The sequence below is a fragment of the Arvicola amphibius genome, chromosome 18 (assembly GCF_903992535.2).
Source record: "Arvicola amphibius chromosome 18, mArvAmp1.2, whole genome shotgun sequence".
In the NCBI taxonomy this organism is placed as follows: Eukaryota; Metazoa; Chordata; class Mammalia; order Rodentia; family Cricetidae; genus Arvicola; species Arvicola amphibius.
In genome coordinates this window covers 30,471,426-30,498,659 of record NC_052064.1, presented here as the reverse complement: position 1 = coordinate 30,498,659, position 27,234 = coordinate 30,471,426, and the positions used below count along the sequence as shown (strand labels likewise).

Genomic DNA, 27,234 nt, shown 5'->3' with positions numbered 1-27,234 from the left:
GTCCACTGGTGATTCTTTGATCTTCTTCTGTTTTGGCTATGTTTAGATTTACATGCCTGCGTGATTTTTTTTCCCTTAAATAATAAGGTCTAAGAAACGGTTGGTGAATTAAACATTTTTAAGCTTTTCACACATTGATACGAAGCAGAGAAATATTTCAGTGACAACAGATTTCAACAGATTTCCAAATAGACGACTTTGCTTTATTCTCTGGGATAGTTTATGCTTTCTTCTTTGCAAACACTGAAAAGTACTCCTTCCAGGGGTGGCTTGTGTCCGTGTATAAAATAATTCCAAGGAGGTAAAGTTTGCGTTTGGCTGTGTGTTTTGTATTAGTTAAACATTAGCTGAGATGTTCACGAGCGGTGTCAGCGGTATCTTGTCAGGCTCACTTGGTGGGTTGTTTACTGAGATGAAACGAGAGAAAGCCTAGAAGAGGACTTCTTTTGAATTCTTGTTGACCTTCCTGTATACAGTCTCCAGCATCTCAGGCCTGGAGATCTAACATGCCTCCTATTGGGTACTATAGGCAGCTTTAAAATAAAATGCCAGACAGAAGCAGGGCAGACCTGAAAATACAAGTGTTTGTCGTGAAATAATAACAGTAACCATTAAAGGTCCTAGGGTCCCCTCGCCCTGGGCCGTGTGCTAACACACCTCCACTTGGTATAGACTGCCTCTTAATCACTAGACCCTGAGATCGCCTGCCTCAGCACCCAGCACTGCTGCTACAATGGCTCAGTCATAGAGACAACCGCTCCCCTCACCTGCAGGCTTACCGGGGACCTGAAACAATAAGTCCTAGCTGACTTAGCTTTTAGAACTGTCTTTCCCTGATCCTCCCGGTGGTCCAGACTGCCTTGTAATGCCCTTGTTTTGCTGTTGGGTTGTGTCCTCCCAGGTTTGATGATTCCTGTCTTCTGTGTGGTGGAGCAGTTGGACGGCTCTCTGGAATATGACAACAGAGAAGAGCACGCCGAGTTCGTCTTGGTGCGAAAAGACGTGCTTTTCAGCCAGCTGGTGGAGACCGCGCTCCTGGCCCTGGGATATTCCCACAGCTCCGCAGCTCAGGCCCAAGGTATTCATTCCGCTTTCTTTCCTCCCTAGCTTCCTGTGTGATCCGAGGAAGAATAGCTTCCTCCAAACAAGGCCTACAAAATGGCTAGCTGTCAGATGCCACATCCTGCAGAATCTTGTGCTCTTGTTCTGTGAAGGGTTTGGCCAGCGCCTCGAAAGCCACCCTCATCGACTTGTATTTCAAAGCCACCCTCATGGTGTTTTTGCATTCATAATTTCTGGTTATTTTCGCTAAGTCAGCAAATTGGTGTTCTCAGGGCCAGGGCTGAGATCTTTGACCGCTGACTTATCCGAACTTTAATATATGATTTATAAGCATATGAAATTTATTTATTTGCTGCCTTGTCCCCCGGTTTCTGCAGTTTGCCGTCAGGTTTTAATTAAACAGAAAAGCAGGCACATCCTTGTTCTTTTGTGCCTTTTGAAAACTGTCCTACAGTTTTGATGTGGTCCATTCATTAAAAAAATCACTTTCTCTGTAATCACTCCTTTTACCTATTTAATTAACTACTAAAGTTGCATAATTGTATTGGTAATACCGGGGAGCTTATGTGAGTTTCTCTTTTTCTTTTCAAAGCTTAGTCCATTGTTCTCTTATGCTGAAGCCTCAGCAAAACAAATAATTAACAGTATTCCTCAAACTTTGAATAATGGGAAACAACCTGAGCCAGTAGAATTCTTACCCTTGTTTTTCAGATGAAGTGGCTGAATAGTTTATGATAATGTTTCTAGATAAAGGTGAGACAAAATTTATAACATCCTGGTCTCACTTTCTATGCTAATTTCCTATCTTACCGTGTTTACTTAACCTTCCTGTAGGTCCTCCCTAGAGTTCTTGCTGTATCTCTTAAGAAGTGAAGGTCAGTTGACTTTAATGGTTCTGATAAGGGGGCTGTGGGGGAGGGGAATCAAGTGTTTATAGGGTTACCAAGGCAGAAGTTGAGAACTTCCAAGCTCATTCTATAAGCACATTAATGTCTTTTTTTTAAAGTAGACATTGTTTAAATTATAGTTTATGTCTGCCAGGGCAGTTGAGAATATCTTCCCGGGTGAGTGTTCCCCACACACATGCCCTGGGCATCTCAGCTCAGTTTACATCCTGCACTTGGCCAGGCTTGGCGCAGGGCCGGCAGCAACTGTGGAGTCCCCTGCCCTCAGGGCAGCGTGGTGCATGGTGCCCGTCTCCTTTCCTGCACAACTTCCCTTCTTGTGTGAGGGGTTCAGGATTTGGCCACCACTGCTTTTTATTTCACGGGATGTGCCCGAATGAAATAAAAACCTTCTCCCCGTGGCCCGTAAACGTTTGTGCCACTTGGGGGGATATTTTTCTTTGAGTGTAAAGGTCATTGTATCCCACTGCTTGCATCCTGGCATGCCAGCTTCCTGTCTGACAGGGCTATCTGTCTCCGTTAGCGTAGCTGCTTGGTGCGTCGTGAGCTCACGTGTGGAACACGGAGCACTAAGTGGCCAAGATTTGTTTCTTGGCACATGCTGAGGGAAAGGACTCTCAGGAGATGTACCCCAGGGAGCCCCACTGACTTCCAGCGATGTGGACTCAGAGTTTTGCTCACCAAGGTGAGCTGTGCAAGCGAGCGGTGACTGTTGTCTGCCGCAGAGCACTGGAAAAGGGACGAGCCACACAGAATTATTTGCTTGCTAAAGTGTTTGAAAACTAAGGTTAGAAAAATACTACTTGTTGTGGTTTTTTATATGTTGAATCCCCTCATCAGAAATGCTGTCTAGATCAATACTCCATGTTGGCGGGAAAAGGTTTATCATTATACACCCCACAGATTTAAAAAAAAAAAAATCAGAGTGGGTTTGTTTTTCCTTAAGCTGGCGACCTGTTTTGAATGGATGGAAAAACACACAATTGCTCATATTTTGAAAAGATGTTATTAGTACCCCCTTGCGTTCTGGTGACTACAAGGTTAAATACCTCTATTATGGAAAAGTGGGAAATCTTGCAATATATTTAGATCTTTCTTGTCATTTAGATGATTAGAAGATCCGTTTGGGACAAATGGAAAAGCAGGACCCTTCATTCCTCCGAATGGATGTTTTAGGTCTTGGTTGTCATTCAGGTGATGGGGAGCATGCGGCTTGCTGCCTACTTATTAAATGACCTACTTATTAGGTAGACCGGCTATTCATGAGTCAGACAAACAGCTCAGTCAGTCCAGCGGAGGACATGATGTCTGTGACTTAGGCAGAAGATTTATATGTGTTGTTTTGCTTTCTTTCTTTGGTTTTGTTCTGATAGTTCCATGTTTCTATAGTTCTCCCAAGGTAGGTTTTGTCCTGGGACCCTGGGTTCTGTCCCCCTGTGTGTCCCCGTGGTGTGAGGCCACAAGGATAATTGGGTTGCTGCTACCTTTTTGAAAAACTGATGCTCTTGAGACATGATTTTTCATTTTGACATGACCAGAGAAGCTTCTCAGTGACTGACCTGGAGGAGCAGTTTAGATGCCTGTGAAACACTAGATTATGTCTGCCGTGTGGTTTTGCAGTGATGCCCAAGTCCCAGTCGTCAGGGGTGTGCCTGTCCAGTCCCAGTCAGGGGTGTCCCCATGCTTCTGTAAGCATGAGATTGTCAATTTCTTTCGCTGAGAGAGTATCCCCCCAAGGTGAGCTGCGAAAATTTTCCTTTATTTGCTTCTAAAGGAAAACAGCAATTCTACTGAACCAGAGTCCAAGCACTGCCCTCCCCATGTTCACAAAATATTTATTTAAATGGTGGATATTGGCACTGGAGACAAAGGCAGCAGACACTATCATAAATCACAGGAACTATGTATCTAGCTGACTTATACTTCTCATTTACCAACACACACACACACCACTAACTGTGTCTGAACCCACTATGGTACATATGCCAGAAGCTGACGCCTGCACTGTCTGCTGTACTGTGAGCCCATCACTCCGCATCAGAGGCCTTAGGTTATGGGAAGAGAGGGCTCTAGGAAGCCACTGCTGTGTGGGGTTTATCAGAATCCCACTCCCTCCCCGCACCCTACCTTAACCTCACCATTCACCATTCTTTTTATTTCTCCCTTTCCAACCTTTCAACTTTGTCCCACGAGGCTTTCCATAACATCCAAGGAGCTCCCACACTCTCCAAGGGCTCTTCAGGTACTGGTCATGCTTGGCCAGCTTTGGGAGGAGACACCTGCTATGGCCAGATGATGTCACCCTGTGTGTAACTGGCTTAATTTGCAAATGGTCATTTTATCTATAACACTCTTCCCTCAGCGAGCTTCAAAATTAATCTAATTAACAATTTATCTTAAGCATGTGCGTGTTTTGCCTGCATGCATGTACATGCACCGTGTGCATGCTTGATACCTGTAGAGGTCAGAAGAGGCATCAGATCCCTTGCAGTTGGGGTCATGAGTGAGTGTAAAAGCACCATGTGGATTCTGGGCTCACCCAGGTCCCGTGTTAGAGGAATAAGTGCTCCTAACTGCTGGGCTATTTCTCCAACTTCCAAATTTTATTTTTGGCTGGTAGATTGTATTTAAAAACAAACACACTAAGCAACAAGGAAGCCAAAGTCCTCCTTGGTGGGTTATTTTTGTCATGAAAACTGTAGGTTTAAGAAAGGGTGCACTAATTAATTGTTATTTCTCATTTATGTTGCAATAATTGCATCTGGGAAGCCATTTGAACAAAATTTTTAATGGCATAGAGAAATTTTTGATTTTGATTTCTTTAGGTCTCATTCTGTATTCCAGGCTAGCCTTGAACTCTATCTAAGTAGCCTGTCGGTCCCAACTTCTGGAGTGCTGGGATTACAAGTGTTTACCACCACACCCCCACAGCCTTCTAAAACTAAATAAAGGGCAGGACGTTTTCAAATAAAGTCAAATAAAGAATTCCTTAAGGTCAGGCCAAAGCTTGATATGAAAATAAAGCTTGTTTCTTAGCAATTCTGACCTACCTGCTAATTAAGTCCTCATTTCATATTTATTCATTTGTTTGCATATTTATTTATTTATTATTTTAAGTTTTTTTTTTTTTTTGAGACTGGGTTTGGTCTGTGTTGCCTTGACTGTCCTGGAACTCACTCTGTAGAGCAGGCTGGCTAACCTTGAACTCAGAGGCTAAGATTAAAGGTGTGGGCCAACCACACCCAGCGATGGGCTCCTCTCTTAGGCCTGTAAAGAGGTTGTCCTGAGGTAGTACTGTTTCAGCTTTTGGAATCAAGAGATGGGGGGAAAATGCTCTTTTCGATGAGCTTACATTTTGTGGTTTAATTATACTTAAAAAAATTAAATGTGTAGAACTCCTTAGTTGATTTTGACCTTCTGAGCTCAGATTGTTGTAAGATTGATAGGGTATAAACATATATACAATTTCTTTATTAGTTTGCTTCTAATTTGCTTATTTTTAAATTAAATGATTTATTTTATTAATATAATATTATTTTAATTTATCTCTATATTGGTGGTTAGTTGGTGGTTAGTGAACTCCTAAAATATGTGCAGGAATTCCTTGTTGTCTGTTGTTGGAAGTAGTTGGCCAGGTGGGACACAGGTATTAAGTGTCCCAGGGAATTGTTGCTTCCCAAGAGAAAACCCTTCCTTTGCTAGTTCTTAATGTTGTTTTCAGGATCTTTCTCTTGAACTTCGGCTCTTCACATGGCCCCCATTTCTTCAGAGTACGCTGGCCCGTGGCTGACACTCAGTTGCGAGCAATCAGTAGAAAGGATAGACACTAACTAGAGAATGTGCCTATCCCTGGAGTGCTAGCTTGCTTTCTTCAGTGTGTAGATCTGAAACCCACCCATTCCCTCACAAGCAGCTACAATACAAAGTACAGTGTGAGACCCACATTCCGGTACATCTTACTAAATTTCTGAGAACAGGTTTTGTTTTATTTAATTTTAATTTCTATCCCTGTGATGTTTACGCGTGTGCCTGCCAGAGTGAATGGCTGAAGGTCAGAGGTCAGCTTCCCACTATGATTCTCTCCTTCCACCTTGTGTGTTCTGGGACTCGAACTCAGGTCATCTGACTTGGTCGAAGGTGCTTTTACACCCTGGGACAACTCACTGGCCTCGAGTATGTCTTTTGAGTTTTGTATTTTACTAAATCTTATCCACAAAGGATTTTTTTCTCTAGTGCGCCATGAAGTTGATTTTCATTCATAATTTAGCTGTTATGTTACGGTTTGAACTGGAATGTAGTTAGATTCTCCGTTCATCAGCCTGTGCTGAGTTATTCAAGTCAGGAGTCATAGACATCTATAAATGATATATGGTTGATATTTCAACCCAGTCCTTTTTATTACATGGGCTTTTCTATCCACTTACATTAAAGACATCCTAGAAATTTTATTTGGTGTCTCGATTCAGAGTGGGGTTTTTTTGTTTTGTTTTGTTTTGTTTTTTTGTTTGAGTTTTTTTTTCTCTAACTTTTATGGAAGCCCTGACCCTAAAATTTCTTTATGGGAACAGTTAGTAAGCTCAGTCCAAACTTCAGAGAAGGGTTTGGAAATTCACACTTTTTTTTGAGGAAGAATGTTAAGACATGTGGCTTGGAGCCGAAAGGTCTCCATGCTTTGAGGTTTGACATTTTCCCTATTGAAGTGTTTAGAGCGCTCTCTCTTCTATCCTGTTTCCCCAGCTTCTTCCTTGGCTTTATTTATTTATTTATTTGCTCTCCCACTTTTTGCCTCTTTAATTGAGCTCTCAGGCTTGCGAGATTTTGACTCCCTCCCTCCCCCATAAGGACGTAATGAAAATGGCCTGGATGTAGAAGTTTTAGGCCTCGGAGCAAACTTTTCATAAATGAGCTTCTTAAAAAAAAAAAAAAGCTGTCCCTAAAATAGCAGAAATGTCCCCCAAAATTGCCATCACCCTTCCTCAACCTCTTGGGGTGCAGACGGGCTAAAGCGTAGACCATTGGCTGGGATGGTGCATGTTTTTAACAGGCCCTTCTGCCATGCTGGCCTCCCCTGCTGTGTCACATCGAGTTCTCACACACGTGTGTAGCTCTGTGTTCACATGACAAAACCCGAAACACTCCTTGGAGCTAAATACCAAGAGGAAGGTACTATTATCTGTGTCCTTGTCCAGCGTATAGTTAAGATTAAATATCTAATATAAATGTTTATCGCCTTTCCGTCCCTGTTTATTTTTTCATAGTATGTGCCATTTTGAATATGTAAATATGTAATCATGGCTCATGGGAAAGTCAACTGATAAAAACGTTGTCTACATGTGAATTTGGATAGGAAGAGATGCTCTAGTCAATGCTTGGGATGCAATCATGGCTCACGTGAAAGTCAACTGATAAAAGTATTGTCTACATGTGAATTCAGATAGGACGAGACTCCCTAGCCAACGCTTGGGATGCCTAGCATCTTAGCTATAGTGCTTAGAGAAAACCACGGGGTGGGTGTGGGGGGGCCGCTGGGCATGCGGCTCAGTTGGTTGAGTGCTCAACAACACGCATGAAACTCAACACATGCGCTACCACAGGTGGGAGTGGTGGCACACACTTGTAATCCCAGCCCTTGGATGGTTGAGGTGGAAGATTCAGAAATCCAGGGTCATCCTGCTACATAGAGATCAAGGCCAGCCTGGGACACATAAGACCCCGTCCCTATAACATGCTACTGAGGGCACAAAATGCAAGGTGATCTCAAAATTCTCTCTGGTCTTGCCATTTCTCTCTGGATACATATTTTTGATATTTAAAATATCTAGGCATGTGCGGTAGCCCAGTGCTTGTGATCCTGGCACTGGGGAAGCTCATGCAGGATTGTAGTTTAAGGCTAACTTGGCTGCTTAGCAGGGAGATCCATGACCACGAGGGGCTGAGCGGCTGACTTTCGGACTTGTGTGGACTGAGTCAGGTGATCCAGGTAGAACAGGCTGACCCTCCAAGACAGACAGCTTTTATTTATAAATTAAATGACTGACTGGCTCCGTTTATTGTTCCTCTGTAATTTTGTGTATTATGTACTTCTTACTGCATACTTTCTGGTGTCTCAGTGTATATCTGGCTGTGAGTGCTACCGGAAGGGTTACAAATGCTGATGGGAACTCCAGTATGCTTTATTCTGTATTTGACTTTTATTCTATTGTAAAGCATACGTAACCTTTAGTTTGCGTCTGTGATTGTTAAATATGAGGTTAGTCATTTGCTGCGTTCCTGGTCTGTTCTCTGAAACAGTGAGGCTTCACCATTATAAGTCCTTTTGTTCCATGTCTTATATCTAGACTTCGCCCAACAGTTCTGGACATTTCTGTAGTCTTATGAGACCTTGATTCTGCTGTTGCTCACTCATCTGTGTAGCACCAGAAGGCTGTGACCTGTCCCTTGCTCTGGGAAGCTCTCAAGTGTGACAGAGGAAAAGCTCACTGGTGGCTTTGTAGGGCAGGGGTGAAGAGCGAGCTTTGAGCTGGCCTCTTGTTCACACATGGGCACCTTGGTTGGGTTTCACTTGGTGCCAGAGAGAGCATAGGGGATGGCAGGGGCATCTGAAACTGGGCACTGCAGTGTGTTTTTAAATTCTAGTGGGTCTGACGTTGGGGTTTTAGGACATGTGACATTTCTTCCCCGAGAAGCTGTAATTGGCTGAAGTGTTGGTGTAGCATGAGGAAGCACGCAGGCTTTCCCTTGCTTGGTTTTATGAGACATCAGTCAACACAGAACTGGCGGTCTGTAGGCTTCTTACAGAAAAGTTGCAGTGGCCTCTATGCAAATCAGACAGTGCCAAGGTCTCCGGGGGCTCCCAGCTTCCAGCTCCAGCTTGGCAGAGAGATGCTTCTGACACATTCCTTATGCTGGTTTTGTAAATCAGAGAGAGAGTGGGCCGTGGAACGCTTATAGCACATTCCCGACCCGTGTGCCCTTGTTGGTTCCATCACGTAAGCCTGGTAGTCTCCCATGGAAAACACCCACCAGCGAGGGAGCTTGGTTAAGTGGGAAGTCTGTTCCTGCTCAAGGCTTGGCCAGGTTGACCAGCTTCCGGTTTGGAGACTATGCTCCAGAGCCCAGACGATGAATAGCAATTCAGAGTGTCTGTCTCGGGAGGTTATTTTGTAAGCGGGTGGAGAGACTTCACTTCACGGGGCTGGTTTCACATAACCTGCATGGGAAGAGACATGGCAGTGGTTATTGGAAAGACACGTTTTTAGATCTTTAGCTTTTTTTTTTTTTTTAAATATTTATTTATTATGTATACGACATTCTGTCTGTGTGTATGGCTGCAGGCCAGAAGAGGGAACCAGACCCCCATTATAGATGGTTGTGAGCCACCATGTGGTTGCTGGGAATTGAACTCAGGACCTTTGGAAGAGCAGGTAATGCTCTTAACCTCTGAGCCATCTCTCCAGCCCCGATCTTTAGCTTTTTGAGCACCATTTTAAGTGAGTAGAGAGTTGGAAGGGTGTGCCTTGAGTCTCTGGTTCTCCCTCATGCTATCTCTTCATGCTATCACTTAATTAATTTTTATTATCAGTTATACACAAGGGCTTGTTCCATCAGATATACAATGTCCCTGCCCTGTGTTCCACGTTGGGAAAGATATTCAGTTCACTGAGTAGTAGGAGGTTGGAGGAGTCCCTAGGCGCCCCATCTGGTGAGAAGGTTTTGGCTTCTGGGGACAAATGCTTAACCGGTACAAAACCAAAAGTTTTAGGTTGGTTTTAAGGGTTAAAAATGAAACAATATGAACAACAGAAAGGTTAAAGTTCTCATTTTTCCAAACAAAATCTGTTAGCCGTGTGCAGTAATTCATGTTTGATATCAGCTAAATGTTGCGTTGTTAGAATGAGTTGCTGTTGAGCTATGGTTTAGTTCTGATGAGAGAAATTAAACTTTGAATAATAAGTCATACACACACACACACACACACACACACACACCACACACACACACACACACACACACACACACACACACACACTGCAAGCCCCAGCAATCTTCCTGTCTTTGCTCCCTACCCTGCCCCCCAGTAGTGCTGAAGTCACCAGCATGCAGAGCTATGCCCGTCTTTTGACAGAAGTGCTGGGGACTAGAACCCGGGTCTTCTTCATGACTGTATAGCAAGCATCCTTATCTGCTGAGCCATACACTCAGTGGTATATTTCCGATAATTGGCATTTATCGAGTGCTTCTTCTGTACCAGCTCCTATGGCTCTGTCAGCCATGCCTTAACTTACCCAGTCCCTAGAGCAACGCTATAGTTTGTATTGTACCGTCTGCATTGCAGCTGATGCATGGGTCTCAAAGGGGTGAATCGCTCGACCCCAGAAGCACTGGCCCCAGAGAATGTGTGCCAACTGCTGCTTGCTTTTACTGTATTTTCAGATTGTCAGTATAGTCTTCCTTTGTTTGTTTATTTTTGTTTTGTTTTTGAGATAGGATCTCTCTGTTGCCAGGCAGGCCTCAAACTTGCTACTTGCTGCCTCAGCCTCCTGAGCTGGGGTTCCAGGTTGGACAGCATTTTATAAAAGCCTGTTTTATTTGTCCCTCTTTTTGTATGTATCTCAGCACCGTATAAAAGCATTAGGCTTTAACAATCCCTTTTTCTAATAATAAATTGATGTTCGTTAACTGTAGAAAAGTGAGCGATTAAAAAGTAGAAATACACCAAAAAATCTCCCATGGACCCAACACTAGGGGAGACATGATGCTACTTCTTGGTCCTGTTTCTATATATACAGCATCTCACCTGTCAGCATTATGATATCACCACGCTCCTGTTCCATTTTCTGTGTTATTGTTCCCAACGTCACACAGCCGTGATGCTCTGATCGTCAGAGAAAACGGGAAACCCTCGTTCCTTTTGTCTTCTTTTCTGATGTTCGTTAAGCAGGAGTAATCTTTAACATTAGAAGCAGTAAGTGCTGAGCTGTGGCCATTCTGGGCTGAATCATCAGATTTATTCCAACATCTAGTGAAAGGATTCTTGTTTTTTGGAAATCCACTTCACCTTATTAGAATTGTCACAGGTAGAAGGCCAGTTATTAAACCAGGCCCCCATTTGGGGCTTCTTTCTTTCCTTCTGCCCTGTGGTAAATAAAGAGTTGAATTTGTGTTGGAGGGCTTCTTTTCTTTTCTTTTCTTTCTTTTTTTTTTTTTTTTTTGCTTCTTACCTCTCTTTTCTTTTTCTTTTTTTAACATGGAAGAAGGGTATAAAAACTTTGTGCCATTCAAGAAACTCCAGTTAATTGGTTTCATATTTTGTTTTTGTAGCCGTCTTGCAGTGGCCTGCATGCTGGGCTTTTTCCCTCTCTGAGAAGCACATCCCCATCGCTGTGTGGGCCAGTGACTGAGGGCTTACGAGCTCCACAATGACAGCCCTGTGTGAAGATGTCCCTTGGCCCCGGGGATTAATAGCTGATGACAGTTCTTCTGTTAGCTTCTGGTTTTGCTGTGTGCACCAGGACGGAGCTTTGCTGAAAGTGTCGCGGGGGATGCTCGGAGGGAGTGTTTTTCTTGTGTTTGGAGTGACTAAAGACAGCCAGAGATCAAAGGTCGGAGGTAGGGAATTTGTCAGGCAAGTCAGGAGCGCTCCCTCGCTTGCTGGAGTCTGCTTGAGGCCATTTCTACCAGACTTCAGGTCCTACTAGATGAGATTAAACATCTTTCTTGGGCTCTCTTCAGCATTTTGGAGTTCTAACATGGATCTGGCTTCTCTATAGTCTTAGCAGATTGGATGTGGGCCTGGTTATAGCTTTTTGTGTATTCAATCTTGGCATTGGCAGAGCCCTTACCTGTAAGCACAGGCTGCCCCCCAGTTGATGTCCTCCGCTTCTGTGGTCACCAGCTCACTGTGGGAGCTGTCCTTGCAGGAGGAGAGGGAGCCCTTTCTCTAGGAGCTTTCTCAGGAGCGTGGGTGGCTCCTGGACAGGGAGGTGTCGCTGGGGTTTCTGAATGGACCTAGCAAGGGCTGGGCAGCGTTTTAGGTATAAGACAGTTGTTTCTCAAGACTATGTGACTGGAGATTTTTCTGTAACACTGATTAAGGTATGGTTTGCTTCTCGGTCCCTTCTAACTCTGGGAGATATTTAAATCTACCTACTTGTAATTTAAATTAATGCAGTTTAAAAAAAAATAAACAAATGCAGTTGAGATATAAATAAATAAATAAATAAACCCCTTTCCGGCTTTTGGGGGACATTTCTGAGGTGACTGGTGACTTACCAGGAGCTTGCTGAACTCTTGGCAGATCGTCCTTTATCCAAGTCAAGTAAAAGGAGTGGGCCAGCAGTGATGGTCATCAGTGTGAGGAATCATTGGGGCTGGGTCATCTCATCTTAGATAAGGTGCCCTGACTGCAGAGTTGAGTTGAATAAAGGTATTTTATTATAGGCTTAAACATAAAAGGTAAGACAAAGACAGACTCTCAGAAGGAAAGACAGACACACCCAAGACCATGGGCTTCTCAGAGTCATACAAAGTAAGACTTCCCCAAGTGTGAGCTTGGGCTCCTCAAGGGAGACTCCCCTGTACTGTCTGGAAGTTTGTTAACCACTTTCCGCTGAACCACGCCCCTAAAAGTGTGTTTTCCTCTTCTGTTCTGTTGGATGCCTTCTGAGTGGCCATGAGAACACAGGCTCCGTGGGCTCTTGTATCTGTCTCATCCTTTGACAGGGAGTGGTGTGGGCGCCTTTGCCAGGGAGGGTATTAGCCAGAAAGCAGAGCTTGCTGTGCATCTATTTGATGCATACGAATCTTGTGCGGTGTAATTATTCCCATCTCCTAGCTGAGACAACTGAGACAGAAGGAGATTAAACGACAAGCCCCAGGGTCCACGGCAGAGGAGCAGTGCAGCCAGTGCCCAAACGTTTAAACCCAGTCTTCCTGCCTCTCCGTGTGATTAAGGCATTGTTGTAACAGTGAATTACTATTAATAATCGTTGCACATGATGGTGCATGCTCATAATCCCGGCACACAGGACGCCGAGGCCGGAGGACAGCTGCATTTGTGAGACCATCCTGGGCTATGTTGTAAGAACCCATTTTCAACTCCCCCCCCCAAGCATAAAGACTGATATTAAGCCTTACGTATAACTAGAGTCACTCATTAAAATGCTAAATATTTCTCTCCTCTTTCCTTCATTTTTTTTTCCCTTCAGGGTGTAGAATGGGAGGAAGGGAGAAAGGAAGAGGATCTCAAAGACATTGCGAATGCGTTCTACTTAATCTGAAATATTTTGACGCTTCTGGAGAAGGAAGATGATTTAATTTCATATATAATTGCATGAAGAATTATAAATTATGTTTTCTAAAATACCTATGACACTAAAGCACAAAATGAACAGATAAAACTGATTTGTTCTCTGACAAATCAAGATATATGGCTGCGTTTTCATTACAAGTGCCGCTCGCGCAGAGGGAGCAGCCGAGTACGTTACCATACGACACGAGCCGTTTCCAGGCGGCGCAGCCTCGGCATGGGCATCTCGAGGTGATTTATCGCCACGCTTAGTTATTTTTTCTAAAACACGCTGGCAAGCACAGCCCAGGTTGAACTTCTGAAGTCATAGCATGCAGATATGTCTTTCTGATTGACCTTTGGTGTAAGGTGTTCTGTTCTGTGAAGGGAAGGGACCATTCCCAAGGGAAGGGCTTGGGGGTGCCAGATCGGACATATTATCTCTCAATGCTCTGGATAGTTCCTGGAAGGTCTGTGTTGACTTCTTCTGGAGGAGAATTTATTCTTAGGAAGAGTGAGCAAGAATCTTTTAATTCTTCTCGTTAGACTGAAGCCATTGTGTGTCTTCTAGCTCTCTGTTGTGGAGAAAGATAATGCAACATTCAGGTTTTCTAATTTGAAGCCCTTTTCAGGGGACCCCTGTCCCAACGCTGACACAGGCCTTTGTGTATCCTGAGTTTTCAAAGGGGTCCGGCTGTTACTGAGGCTAGGTCTACACTAGCGATTCTGGATGAAGTAGAGAGCCATCTTCTTTGTGGAGCTGTTGATGTGGGCTGTGGTCAGCGCAGTCTGCAGGGCGGCACTGGCTGCCACCTGGTTGGTGATGAATGAGCAGGAGTAGAATAGAGACCAGATCTGAATGTCAGAGAGGAAAGGGAGAGACCTGTGTGGTAGATCTTGACCCATTTTGTACCCACTTGGAGCATGACAGGATCAGACACACGGGAAACATCACTTGGCCCCTTTTGCACCATCCTGCATGACAGGATCAGACACACAGGAAACACCACTCCCTACAGGTGCATCACATTTGACGCCTTATTACCTTCCTTTCTTCTTATTTATCTTTGAGAGTTGGCTGGAAGCGACTGCTTTATGGTATGAAATGATGTGACCATCCCAGTAAATGAGGCCAAGATAAAGGTTTCTAATAAATTGAGCACTGCACATCAGTTCTGAAGCACCTTTAGTTTATGGTATAGTAATCACGAATGCTCAATTGGTTTACTAGTTTCCTGTCTCCGAGAAACTGGCAGGATCTGCTCCCGATGAGTGTGGCAACTCTGTCACTGCCCAGTGACCCTGCGAGATCACGTGGGAGCTGGCAGCGTGGCCCTGACTGAAGTCGAGGGGGATGACTGCCTGGCGGTAACCGTGGTGATTTTGGACTGTGACTCCAATTTTTCCTTCTATTCAACCAGAGTGATACTAACAATTCTCCCTCTGTAGAGCTGTCTGGCTAAAATTAAGTCATGTAAAGCAATTTACGTTGCCCTTGACCCATAGCAAGGGTTTGGTCCCCAGGACCCATGTAAGGAGAGAGAACTGAGAGAGAACTGAGGCCAAAAGGTTGGTCTTGGGCCTCCATACATAGCCTATTGCATGCGTGACCGCACACACGCCTACAGCCTCGCTGCAGTAATAATAATGAAAACTTATAATAATACAAAATCACTTTTAAAAAGGTTGTTATTGCTAGGGCTAGCAATTGGCTCAGTCAGTAAAATGTTTGCTGTGTAACCGTGTGGACTTGGGTTCAATCCCCAGCAGCTGTATAAAAGAGCCAGGCGTGCTAGAGTATGGCCATAATCCTAACACTGGAGCAGCAGACACAGGAAGATTCCTGGTTTGCTGGTCAGCCACGCTAGGCAAATTGGTGAATTTTGGGTTATGAGAGACCCTGCAGCAAAAAACGAGATGTACAATGATTGAGGAAGACAACTGCCCTTGATGTTCAGACACACAGACACACACAGACACACACACACACACAGACACACACACACACACACACGTGTACCACAAAATAGATTGTTATTGCTAATATAGAGCATGGAAGCCAGATAAATCTGTTTATTTCTTTTGTCTTCTTGGCTTCAATGCATGCAGCACCTCAACCTGAGATACTGGATGTGAATTACCAATACTGTTTTCTTGTTCTGTGTGTTTCCTTGTAATGTAAGAGGACTAGGCCTATGCTCTATGTGTTTCCTTGTGATAGAAGAGGACTAGACGTAGACTTAGGGACATTTCTGTCTTTGTAGTTGGTGGTATCTGTCCCCCACCTGCCACAGGACCTCTCGTGCTGTAAGTCTTTCGGTATCCTATTCCACGGCTGTACTAGGAAAGGTGGTGTTTGCTTGTTGTCTGCTGTGGAAGAATCATCCTGTATCCCACTGTTTTCTCCCCCCTCTTAAAGCACTTGGGATATTTTATGTAGGCTGATGCTGAGCACTGAACTAGAACTCCTTGCTTCATCTACATGTATAGTGCATACATGCATAGCACATACATGCATAGCGCATACATGCATAGCACATACATGTATAGTGCATACATGTATAGTGCATGCATGTGTAGTGCATACATGTATAGTGCATGCATGTGTAGTGCATACATGTGTAGTACAGGGAAGCCATTTAAGCTAGTCACACACATCTTCTCTTCTCACGTGGTCTGCCTGTGGGGTTGCCTTGGATGAATCTGGGGCCAAGTGAAACAGAGGAGACAGCCGGAAACAAATCGTGTGCATGACGTCCTCTGGGTCCCCTGGAAAATGTGAATCTCGTGAGAGCTGAGCTCCACGCCTTTGCCTCCTGGCTCCTGCAGTGTTTCACGGGGCCTGCTTCACTACCCAAGCCGTGTTATTTGGGGTCCTTTTTCCCCATGTACCAAATGACTTCAAAAGAAGCTGCAGAAAGCCTAGCTAAATAAAGGTTGCAGCTTGTGTTATGGTCTATTCGGCTATGTTATAGTCTAACGCAACTAGCTAGTATACACAGGGATAGAGAATCAAATGGCATTGTGCTCAAAAATAGCTTTAGATTTCAGTTTATTGATTATTCCCTCCTCATTTCTCTGTCACTTTGTCTCACTCTTTCCTTCCCAATCCTCACTATTTAAACTCTTCCTGTTCTCTTCTTCTTCTTCTTCTTCTTCTTCTTCTTCTTTTTTTTGAGCAGTATTTTCCTCTTACAAAAAGAAAAAAAAAAAAGTGTGGGGAAACCAGCATTTGAAGGAGGCCTGTCTCCTGCCAGACAGCGGATGTGTGGTCCCCACTCTGTGTCGGTGTGTGCTTATTTTAAATGTTAGCATCATCAACTGAAAGCTAATAATACTTTAAGAAAAGTATAATTATGAAGGTAAATCTGTATCAAAAATTGCATGGTGTGCCTCGAAGTCAAATATAATTATTAGTGAGTAGCCCTCTATTTAATGACTCTCCCGTCATAGAATTGCACATAAAGCAGTGTTTCAAAAACTCTGTACTTAGAAAAATCATTCAATTTCTTATAAAACGTAATCCACCAGATCTTAGACAAAATTAATCTGTTTTGCTGTAATAGAACCATACCATATGGAAATAACCAAAACACCCTGCAATAGAACATTATGTCTTTCTGTTCAGTGGAGCTGTGTGGTTACTGCCGAGCCCTGGTTCTCGCTGCTTTTTGAGTCCCATGGTTCTAATTTTACTTTCCTGAGTATTTTCTTCTCCTGGCCTTGGCCTTGAACAGTCACCTCTGCACTCTGAGGCCCTTTGTCACGGCAGTGTGGGGCTAGGGGTGTTGCAAGCTGGCACACATGTTGCGAGGGGCTAGGATAGCATCACCCTGAAGGGTAACTAGCAAGGAGCAGTGTTAGGCCTGCTTGGTACCTTTGAAGGTGACAGATAACAAGCTGGACAGCCTGGATCAAGACATCCAGGGGACACAGGTCCAGTTTCTGTCCTAGCAGGTCTGTGTATCTCTGGAGGGCCGGTAAGGGGAAGTGTTGGGGAGGTGGGGTGGAGGAATGAAGGGTTCATTCATTCATTCAATGTATTTTGAGTGAAGTGTACACCTTACCTTCAAGGAAATCCTTAGCTCCAGGATTGCAGGCAGCCTGGGATTATCCTTTCATGGTATCTTAGTGTGTACTCAGTGATTGCTTTTTGTTCGTTTGTTGTTGTTGTTTTGTTTGTTTCTGTATTTAAGACAGGCTGCCTTCCTTAGGGTTTCTATGGCTGGGAAGAGAAACCGATACCACGGCAACTCTCACAAAGGAAAACATTTCACTGGGGCTGCCTTGCAGCTCAGAGGCTTAGTTGGGGCTGGTGGCAGGGCAGCCCTCAGACAGACGTGGCGCTGGAGAAGGAGCTCAGAGTGTCATGTCACTGGGCATTGCTGGAGCATAGAAGACCTCAAAGTCTATCCCCACAGTCACACGCCTCCTCCAGCAAAGCCAGACCCCCTAATAGGGCCACTCCCTGTGGGGGACCAGTTACATTCACACTACCACACAGGGTCTCTCTACATGGCCCTGCCTGTCCTGGAACTCACTATATAGACAAGGCTGGACTTGAACTCAGAGAGACTCACCTTCTGCCTTTGGAGTACTAGATTAAAGGCGTGCGCCATCACACCTGGCTATGCTCAGTGGTTTTTAACTAGCATGCAGTATTGAGATTAAATGCCCCTTGTCACAGTATATGCCAGTCATACGCATATAAGTTAGAATAATGCCAGGTAGTGCTTTAATGACTATGTGGCTAATGGTGGCTATTTATAGTAATATTTATGACCTAACCTCCATTTTTTATTGTATATAACAGTCATTTTGTTTTATTAGTATTATTTTCCTCTGGTGCCCAGAGGTTGAGCCTAGGGTGTTGTTGCACACACTAAACACAGGCCGTTCCACACACCTGCACTCCCGTGTCTGTTATTTTAAACAGTTTTATTTATTGATGGGATAGAAAACAAAACCGTTCTTTTTTATTGGGCTAAGTATCGTGGCCCTCACTCTCTCTTCTGAGTAGTTTTGTTCACAGTGTCTGTCCTGCTCAGTCTGCACAGTGTCCTCTTCTCTGTGTCCCCGCTGGCTTGTATTCTAACATCTGAATACTGCTCGTGTTGTGGTTTCTCCTTCCCAGCAGACAATGTCTTTCTCTTACCACAGCATGCTACCTACTCCTGTCTGACTCATGCACCAAGGCTTACTATGCCTTGGGTTGGGTCTCCACGAGACTCTGCTCCTGAGGCCCTCATCCCGAGTCGTGAGCGTGAGAAGCAGGTCGACCAGTAGGCCTTTCTCCTAATCAGCAGCCACATGGTAGTCAGCAGGCAAGGTCTGTGCAGGCTGGGGCAGTGACAGCAGCGGGGGGCTGGCAGCAGAGCCTTGTGTCTTGCTTGAACGCTTTGACACACAGAGTCACAGCCCATTATCACTTGCGCTGGTGTCAAAACAATGCAGCAGCCCGAACTGCAGCTTGGCTTGCTCCCCGCCGTCACACATGCTCCTCGTGAGTCATTAGAGGGTTGGCGTGGACTCCTTTCGGGATCACTCAGAGCTGCATGGGGGGGGGGGGGGGGTTATTAATCATGTGTGGCTAATTGTGTCTGGGGGGTTTGGGGGTGTCCTGATGGCACGGTGACAAGGCCTGATTTCCAGGTGCCTCTTGTCTGGGAGAGTTTGGAAGCACAGTGGCTTTCATAAGAGCCATACCCAAGTGGATCAGGCAGATCTTCCCTGAGAGTTAAAGGAGGGAGAAGCCTCACTGGGTAGGGAAGCTTGGTACAGACAGAGGGGATTGGACTGACAAGGCTGTAAGGTTGTGATGGGCAGAAGAAGGGAGATGGTTGGCAGGAAGCTCCATGTGGCTAGTGTGCATGGATACTAGGGACTTTGGGGCTTGGAGAGAAGAACCTTGGATGCTAAGCTGAAGAGTTCTGGCTTTCTTAGCAGTGTCCCGCTAGGGACCACCAGGGAAGGGTGCCGAATCCATGCAGTTATGGTGTTTGAGAAATATGTGATTCTCTTGATACGTGGTTGAGGTGTTAACCAGTGAACCGCACAAGTGACCAGGCAGAAAGTCCTTGTTATAATCAAAGAGAAGTTGTTGTTGTTGTTTTTAAATTGTTACTGTTTTTGTTTGGTTTTGTTTTAGGGAGGTGACCGGTTCTGGCTAACAGTATCTTGGCAACATCATCAGAGGCCAGGCTTTCACTTTTACCCTGGCTTCTCTTAGTATCATTGCAAAATGGCTATCACAGGTCCAGACTTCCAGTTCAGATCCCAAAGACTTAGAGAAAGGGAAGAGAGAAGAGCCAAAGACAGGACCCCCCCTCTTCATCAAACGCCCCTCCTCTGGTTCTGGGAGGAAGGCCTTCCCGTGGACTTTGCCTTTTATTGCACTCTTGGGTCTTTGGAACTTGGGAAATCAAGTTTTTCATCTGATACAATGTATCTCAGAAAAAACAAAAACCGGGATTCTCTGGGAAGGAAGAAGGGAAAGTGGATACTGGTTGGGTTGGCCACAGCGGTGTTTGTGTCTATCGTGGGAAATCAAGAAGCCACAGAGCAGAGGGGCAGAGAGCAGAGAGTGCCAGCAAGACATCCTGATTAGATTCAGACAAAACAACCTCAGCTTAGTTTCAATTCTGGGTTTGTTTAACACACACACACACACACACACACACACACACACACACACACACACAAATATTAGGCAATGAATTAGGAAAACGAGGCCTCGAGTCCAGCACTGCCCTTAGACCTGTGCACGGGGAAGCAGGGCTCTGAGCGTTGTTTTTCCGATCTGCATGAAACTGGGGCTTATGGGAACACACGCACAGGAAAATGGGGACTTCAGATCCAGAACGTGGATGCCGAGAGGAGACCCATGCTTTGGAATACTGCTTTCAGATTAAACGTTGAGTAAGTCATAAAACTAAGCATGCAGGTTACTGGGAAGATACACGTTTTATTAAAAACTTGTCTTTCCCTACTTTGTGGGACTAATGAACTGGCAAACGTGTTCCGTGAATTAATTTAATTCAAACAACCCTCTAACATTCCTTGGCATGAGCATTTCTCTGGTCACCCATACGAGCGTTCTCAGGCTGCAAGGGAAGGGGGACCTACCTGGCATATTCCTGCTCCTCCTCCAGGGATGATTTATGCGTGACAGTTGATCCTGCAGTCTTCTCCCGATAAAGAGTTGGTTATGTCCTCCATACGTAGACACTCTCTCATGCTTGCTTCTGTCCATGGAAAACTTAAGATCAAGGTTCAAGTTGAGTTGACATCCCAGGAGAGAAAGGGTTGTCCCCGTCTGCACTGCCTGCCCAGAGGCACTTGGGTGGCTCTCTCTGTTCTGTACAGCATTTGCCCTGGGAGCAGAGGTCCACACACTAGCTTTATCAGCTCCTCACTTCTGTTCTCTCCTAGCCTGTGAGTTATCCTGCACTATGCACACTGACCACCTCCTGGTATAACTGCACAGCAGCTACCAAGGGCACCTGTGTGCCGGTGCATGGCAGGAACACCTAGGAGGAACCTATGCTTGTTGCTTGGTGATAGTGTATCTCTTTTATCTCTAAACAAGAATGGTATACATGCTTAGCACATTGTGAGGATAAGATTATATTCAAACAGTGTTCTTAGCACTGTGTTTAACACCTGGTAGGTGTTCACATTAAAAACTTGGGTGCTGGGAGTTGGCTCATCCTTTGAGAGTTCCCAAGAGCCCCGCCAGGCATCTCACAACTGTCTGGAGCTTAAGTTCCCAGGGCATTGATGCCTCTGGCCTCCACAGGATCATGAACTCATGTACATGCTACACAGAGGCTTGTGTGCACACGTACACACACACACACAACTACAAATATAAAAATGAACCTTTAAATGTTGTTTGACGGATAGTAAGTAGGACGGTGTTGATTGTTCAGGAATGCAGCCTCTTTGGTTTGCTTTGTGCTGTCCTGCAAATAAAAGCAGAGAATTAGAGAGCCATGCATCAGTACGGGTAGTGTATTTCATTCTCCTTAGTATCTAAGGGGTTAAGTTTTGAGTAAGCTTGGGATGGCAAAATCAGAAGTGAGTTTTTTTTTTCCTATACATAAAGAGAGCCTTGGAAAGAAGCCTGTCAGGGTGGCTAAGGGGGCTCTCTCAGAGAATGGAAGGGGATGGATGTGGGGCAGCAGAGAGTAAATGATTCAATATGATTTGAATTTGATACATAGTAATATGGCCCAAGTGAGATCTTTATCATAGGAAGAAAGGAACTACTCAGGATTCATAAATGCCATTTATTAGCAATTACTATTTGGGCTTCTTTAACTAGAAAAAGTCTCCAGGCATCTGAGATCACTAATGGAGCTTTGGAGGTAAGAATACAAAAGGACTTTTATGTTTTTTTTAAAGCTAAAACAACAACAACAACCAGAAAAACCCTTTTTATTTTCGTATGTACAAAGGTGACTATAAATGTTTTACCAGCCCGTAAGTGTATGTTCTGATATACGTTTACATTTATTAATGGCATAGTTACAGTAGGAAAATTCATCACAGGTTTTAACACTTTCTTTTATGATAGGCATATGATGTCATTCATATATAATGCATTGCATTAAAAAAAAAAAACAGTGACCACCCGGAGCAGACAGTTAAAATAATGGGGGCATTCATTCTACTGGAACTGCTGCCTAAAATAGGCCACCGTTAAAGTCACAGTAATGTGCCCTGGGAGGGACACTTTTGGGGGGTCGAAATCCCACCACTAGGTTGGAGATTTGTAAAGATGATTAAGGGGACAGATGATACCGGGGGAATTCTGAGCCCCAGGGCTTGCACAGAGCTCTATCTTACTGTGGGGCTTATCTGCACTCGGGTGAGCGGAGCCTCTCTCACTTTTATCATTTTAACTCAAATGCCACAAACGTGCCCCACCCCAGGACGATAACTACTTTACAATCCACAGATTTCAGCGTTCCTCCCAGCTGCCTTAAATATCCCTGTAGTGATCTCTGAGCCTGGGATTAGGTTTAGCAGGGCTAGTGTCCTTGGAGGTCAGAGTTCAAGGAGTCTTGGTTAGGTTTCCGGGTGCAGAAAAAGGGAAGACAGTCACTCAAGATGCTTTCTTAAACAAAGGTTTCATTCTGTAGGGCTCTAAAAAGAAAAACCCCTCAAATAGCCTCAACAGCTGAACACACACACACACACACACACACACAGTTTGTAATCTCTATGGTTAGCAAGTTTACTCCCGTCATTAATGATTCTGGCCTATAGAGTGTGTACAAATCCAAAGGAAAGGAAGTCAGTGAAGGTGGGGGTGTCGGCGGAGAGGCAAGCCATGCCCACAGACTCCCTCCCTCCCGCCCCCATTCCTTGCAGGCTTGTAATTAAGTCCAGACTTGCTGTAGTATCATTACACAGTGAAGATGAGCTGGGAGCTCTTTTGAAGTTAAATTTCTGAACATTACCCCCTGCCGTAGAAAGCTGTGACCAAGCTTTAAAAACAGAGCAATGCTAAGCAGTGCACACCGGTTCCTGGTTCCTGGAGGAGGAGCCTCCTCCGGAGGGGCCTGGGTATTTCTTGCAGGTGGTCTTGCAACACAATAGAAAACTCTTGGGGGGCTGGAGAGATAGCTCAGAGGTTAAGAGCATTGCCTGCTCTTCCAAAGGTCCTGAGTTCAATTCCCAGCAACCACATGGTGGCTCACAACCATCTGTAATGGGGTCTGGTGCCCTCTTCTGGCCTGCAGGCATACACACAGACAGAATATTGTATACATAATAAATAAATATTTAAAAAAAAAAAAAAAAAAAAAGAAAACTCTTGGTCTTTCAAGGATGGTGTTGAGAACTTCAAGTAGGCAGAACCGCAGGGTACCGATTAATGTAGCCACCAGAAATGTGTCAGCTCAGGGCTCTGTGTGTAGGGAAAGCTATGGGGGAGGGGGGCAGGGTTTGCAGTGCAGTGTTCTAGAACCCAAACTGCTCGGGAGAATGTTGGAAGAATACATATGATCTAAATTCTGCTTTCGAACTCTCATTTTTTTTCTATTGTTTCGTATCAATAAATGTACTGCAAAGCCCCCCCCCCCCCCCCCCCGTGGAACATGGTCTGCTGTTAAAATGAATAGAATGGGGGTATACAGACAAGGGAGGGTTGTAGGAGAGGCTGCTGGGATTATATGTGCAACAAAGCACAATTAAAGATCATTTCTTTCCACACCCACCTTATTTAGGAATCTCCCCCTGACTCTCTTGGTGTAGCGCTGCTGGGCTCTCCCCAGGGATTTTTTTGGGGTTGTTCCTGTGTCTCACTTCTTGGGGAGTCTGGCACCTGCAGGATTTGTTTCTCACTTCTTTTACAGGTTGTTATAAAGTTGCCTTTGACGCTTAATGTTGCTAATTCGCCCTCTGCAACTTTTCCAGCAAGTATGGCCACACCTCACCTAAGCTAGACAGCTGCAGAGGTCTCTGTGTGTTTGGGCACTCTTCTGTCCCTTGGTGCTCTGTGTCACCCTTATATCTTGTGCTGTCTAGCTGTCGGTGGCTGTCCCACACTGACTCGGCTCGTTACCTGGGCTGTGATCTTGACTGCCTAGAAATGTATTAATTCTTTGTATAGAGGTTTACAGTAGTGGCTCATATGAAGTCATTTCAGTATTATCAAATTTGCTTTCACATCGTTTCAGATGAATTTATGTCAGGTCAAAATTATTTATATATGTAATTTAAATTAATAAAAAATGTTTTTTTTTGGTTTTAATTATCTGGTTAATTGCTTTAGATACTTCTCTCTCTTTCTTTTTGGTATTTTGAGATGGGGTTGTGTAGGCCAGACTACCTCAAACTTGCTATTACCTAGTATCCTGGCCTTCCCGCCTCTACCTCCCCTGTGTTGGGATTATAGGCCTGTGCATGCCTGGCCAAGTTTGAATCTAAACCAAGCCATTCATCATGTTGGCATTCTGAAAACTACAAATTTTTATAAGCATCATCCTCCAAATGACTGGCAAAATGTGAAGGGGCAGAACGACAGCTAAGATAAAAATCCGGGCTGTGAGGCTGAATACCTACCGTCTTCCCAGCTGCTAGCGGCCAGGCACACGCTTTGGGGCTGTGATTGCACCACCAGGTTTACTGAGTGGAAGAGCTTCAAGTGTTTCTCCTCCCGCCAGGACGAAAGAACACAGCTGTGGTCTGGCACGGCACATATGGACCGAACTTTTTGAGTTAAGTTTGTGCTGCTCGGGAATTTCTGTTTCTTCATGACATTATTTATTTGTTTATATTATAATCAGTTGTTCTTAAAACCAAGAGACTTAGATTTCCAGCAGTCTGTAATTCTTCTCTAAGGTCCTTCCTGCGTTTCCTCTGGGGTCCCCTTAGCCACCCAGCATTTCAGGCTCTAAGCAGCTTCTGCCCCAGCAGGTGAGGTAGAGAGTAGGTGGGCAGTTGGTTTTGGCTCCAGGCTCTGCATCTTTCTAACATGACGTCATCTCCCACCGGCAGAACTCCAGTCTCTTTCTAGATCTTTGTCCCTGGCTTCACTCAAAGCTGTTTAAAGTCCTCAGGGTTCAGGATCCAGATCTCTGGACCTGCGCATTCCTTAGAAGGTTCGTAGAGATTCCCTGCCTCATTTTCCAGAGTTCCTGGGAGGCTGACGAATTCAAGGGCTTGGAGAATTTCCAGAAGCACGGAACAGGAGGCTAGGAAGGGTGGTATTAGACTGTCCCTCCCTGTGAGGTAGCCACCCGACTTAGGGCAAGTGCAGGGGGCTGAGAGCTGTCCTCACTTTGATGATCCTGAGATGACTTCGTAGCCAATGAGTGGTTCTCTTCCTGCTGCCATTTTTTCCACACAGTTGCTCGCCCATTCGCATAACTCTGGTCTCACAAATCTTTTCACGGTGGTTATAACTTTTTTAAGTCATCTCCCCGAGACAGCTCCATTTATGAAATCATACTCATTTTCTGTCAGCTTTTCAATAGGTCTTTTTAAGTTACGAAATGCTCAGCTCCTCTAAGAATCCCACTGCTGTAACCTCTAGAAGAAGTTGATTTTTATATTTCTTTTCTTCTTCTCCCCATCCCCCGCTGCCACAGGGTTTCTCTGTGTAGCCCTTGCTGTCCTGAAACTCCGTAGACCAGGCTGGCCTCCAATTTACAGAGATCCGTCTGCCTCTGCCTCCTGAGCGCTGGGATTAAAGGTGTGCGCCACCACCGCCACCAAGTTTTTATATTTCTAAGGCTATGGTTTTGTATAATTTATATCCTTCTGTGGCCAGAAAGATGGCTCTGCTCTTGCTGAGGACCTGAGTTCAGTTCCCAGCACCCCTGTCAGGAGGCTCACAACCACTTTTAACTCCAGCTGCAGGAGGATTTGATGCCTCTGGCCTCGGCAGATGCCGACACGCAAGCACAGAGACCCTCCTACCACCCCCCACATAAGCAGACAGCTAAAAGATTAAAGCAACAAATCTCCAAGGAAGTGCATTCTCCTGGGTTGAGGCTGGCAGGGTGTATCTACATGACGCTATTCACCCTGTCTACCATCACAAGCCCTGTGACAGGCAGCCCCAGCCTTCGAGGTGCTCAGCTCCAGAAAGCCCTGCAGAATTGTCTGCTCATCAGTGGGAGATTCTCAGACTTTCAGATTCTTTCCTCGTTATTTCTTCACCGTTTATTAGGAAAAACGAAGCCTTGTTAGTGCATAGAGTTTGTGCTTAAACGAGACTCCCGGTAGCATAACCATGAGACTATAAATTGCACTGTTTGTCTTGCAGCTGCTACAGGGCCAACATGGAGGCCCAGCCTTGGGCGGGGTGTGCGTGCTGTGTGCAGGGAATTAGGAGTAGGAGTGACTCTGGACTCCTTCATTTCCATGTAATCCAACATGCCTAAATGTTTAGAATTTCTCAATAGGAATAGATTCGAGGAATTTTACCCAACAAGCTTCCCCCCCTCTTTTCTTTTTTAAGAATATATCCTCTAGAAATAAGCATGTGGAGTTTGATTTCTTTACCATGAATAATTGTGCTAAAATATCTCAAGGACGTGTTCTAAATTTGCAGTTTGTGTGTATGTGTGTGTGTGTGTGTAAGGTTCAGAACGCTTTTCAGGAAACAGCCTTCCTTTTCCCAGAAGAGCAAAATAGCAAAACAAACAAACAAACAAACAACCCACCTCCCTTACCACAAATCCAGCAAACCAGGCCCAACATAACACTGCCCATAAAACAGAGAAATGATCCTAACGATGGCCAAGTATTCCTTGTGCAAACACACCCTCGCCTCCATTTCCCCTCCCGTCCTTTTGGGCATCCTCAGGGACACAGGCTCTTTCCCTAAGCAGACTGCCAGGCTTCAGGGTGCTTACTTAAGTACAGATTCCTAGTCCCTTGAGACCCAGCGTATTGGGTCCCCTGGTGGCAGACCCTGAAATTGTTATTTTCGCAGGTTCTGTTGGGTGTGTGTGGCGGGGGGGGGGGGGGGGATATCTGTGACCCTAAGTTTGAGAACCCACGCTGCCATCCAGTTGTCTTCGGCTTCTGCTCCCTCTGATGAAGTCGCTATTATGCAGGGCCCCTTCCGAAGCTCTTTGTTGCCGAAGAACAGGCTGCTCGGTGGGCCAGAACAGATTGTCACCATGTAAATGCGGAGTCAAGGGACATAATTTTATGGGCTCACACCTATCTCTCAGCCAAAGGCATTTCAGGTTAGTTGTTTGCCTGCACTGGCGAAGGAATAACGGGCTCATTTGAACTGGGACAACCCTAGCTCTGGGTACATTCTGTGGCATGATGTTTGCCAACTCCCATTCAGCCCGCGCATTTGTAATCGTCAACTGTTTCCATGCATTGAGACATGGCAGAAAAACCTCTTCTTTGTAGAACCTCATTAAGATTTCAGTTGCTAACAGATTTTATTTTACAGTTCCAGCTTTCATGATATTAAGATATGGAGATTTGGGCTTCTGGGAAGGA

At 45.0% G+C, this 27,234-nt stretch overlaps 1 protein-coding gene across 1 annotated transcript in view; it reads left to right on the top strand.

The window, feature by feature from the left end:
• Satb2 (SATB homeobox 2) overlaps positions 1-27,234 on the top strand; it is a 165,348-nt gene that overhangs the window by 22,140 nt on the left and 115,974 nt on the right. The window contains exon 4 of the mRNA XM_038315450.1: positions 902-1,078. Coding sequence (XP_038171378.1) covers positions 902-1,078 — 177 coding nt within the window. The remainder of the gene's footprint in view (positions 1-901; positions 1,079-27,234) is intronic.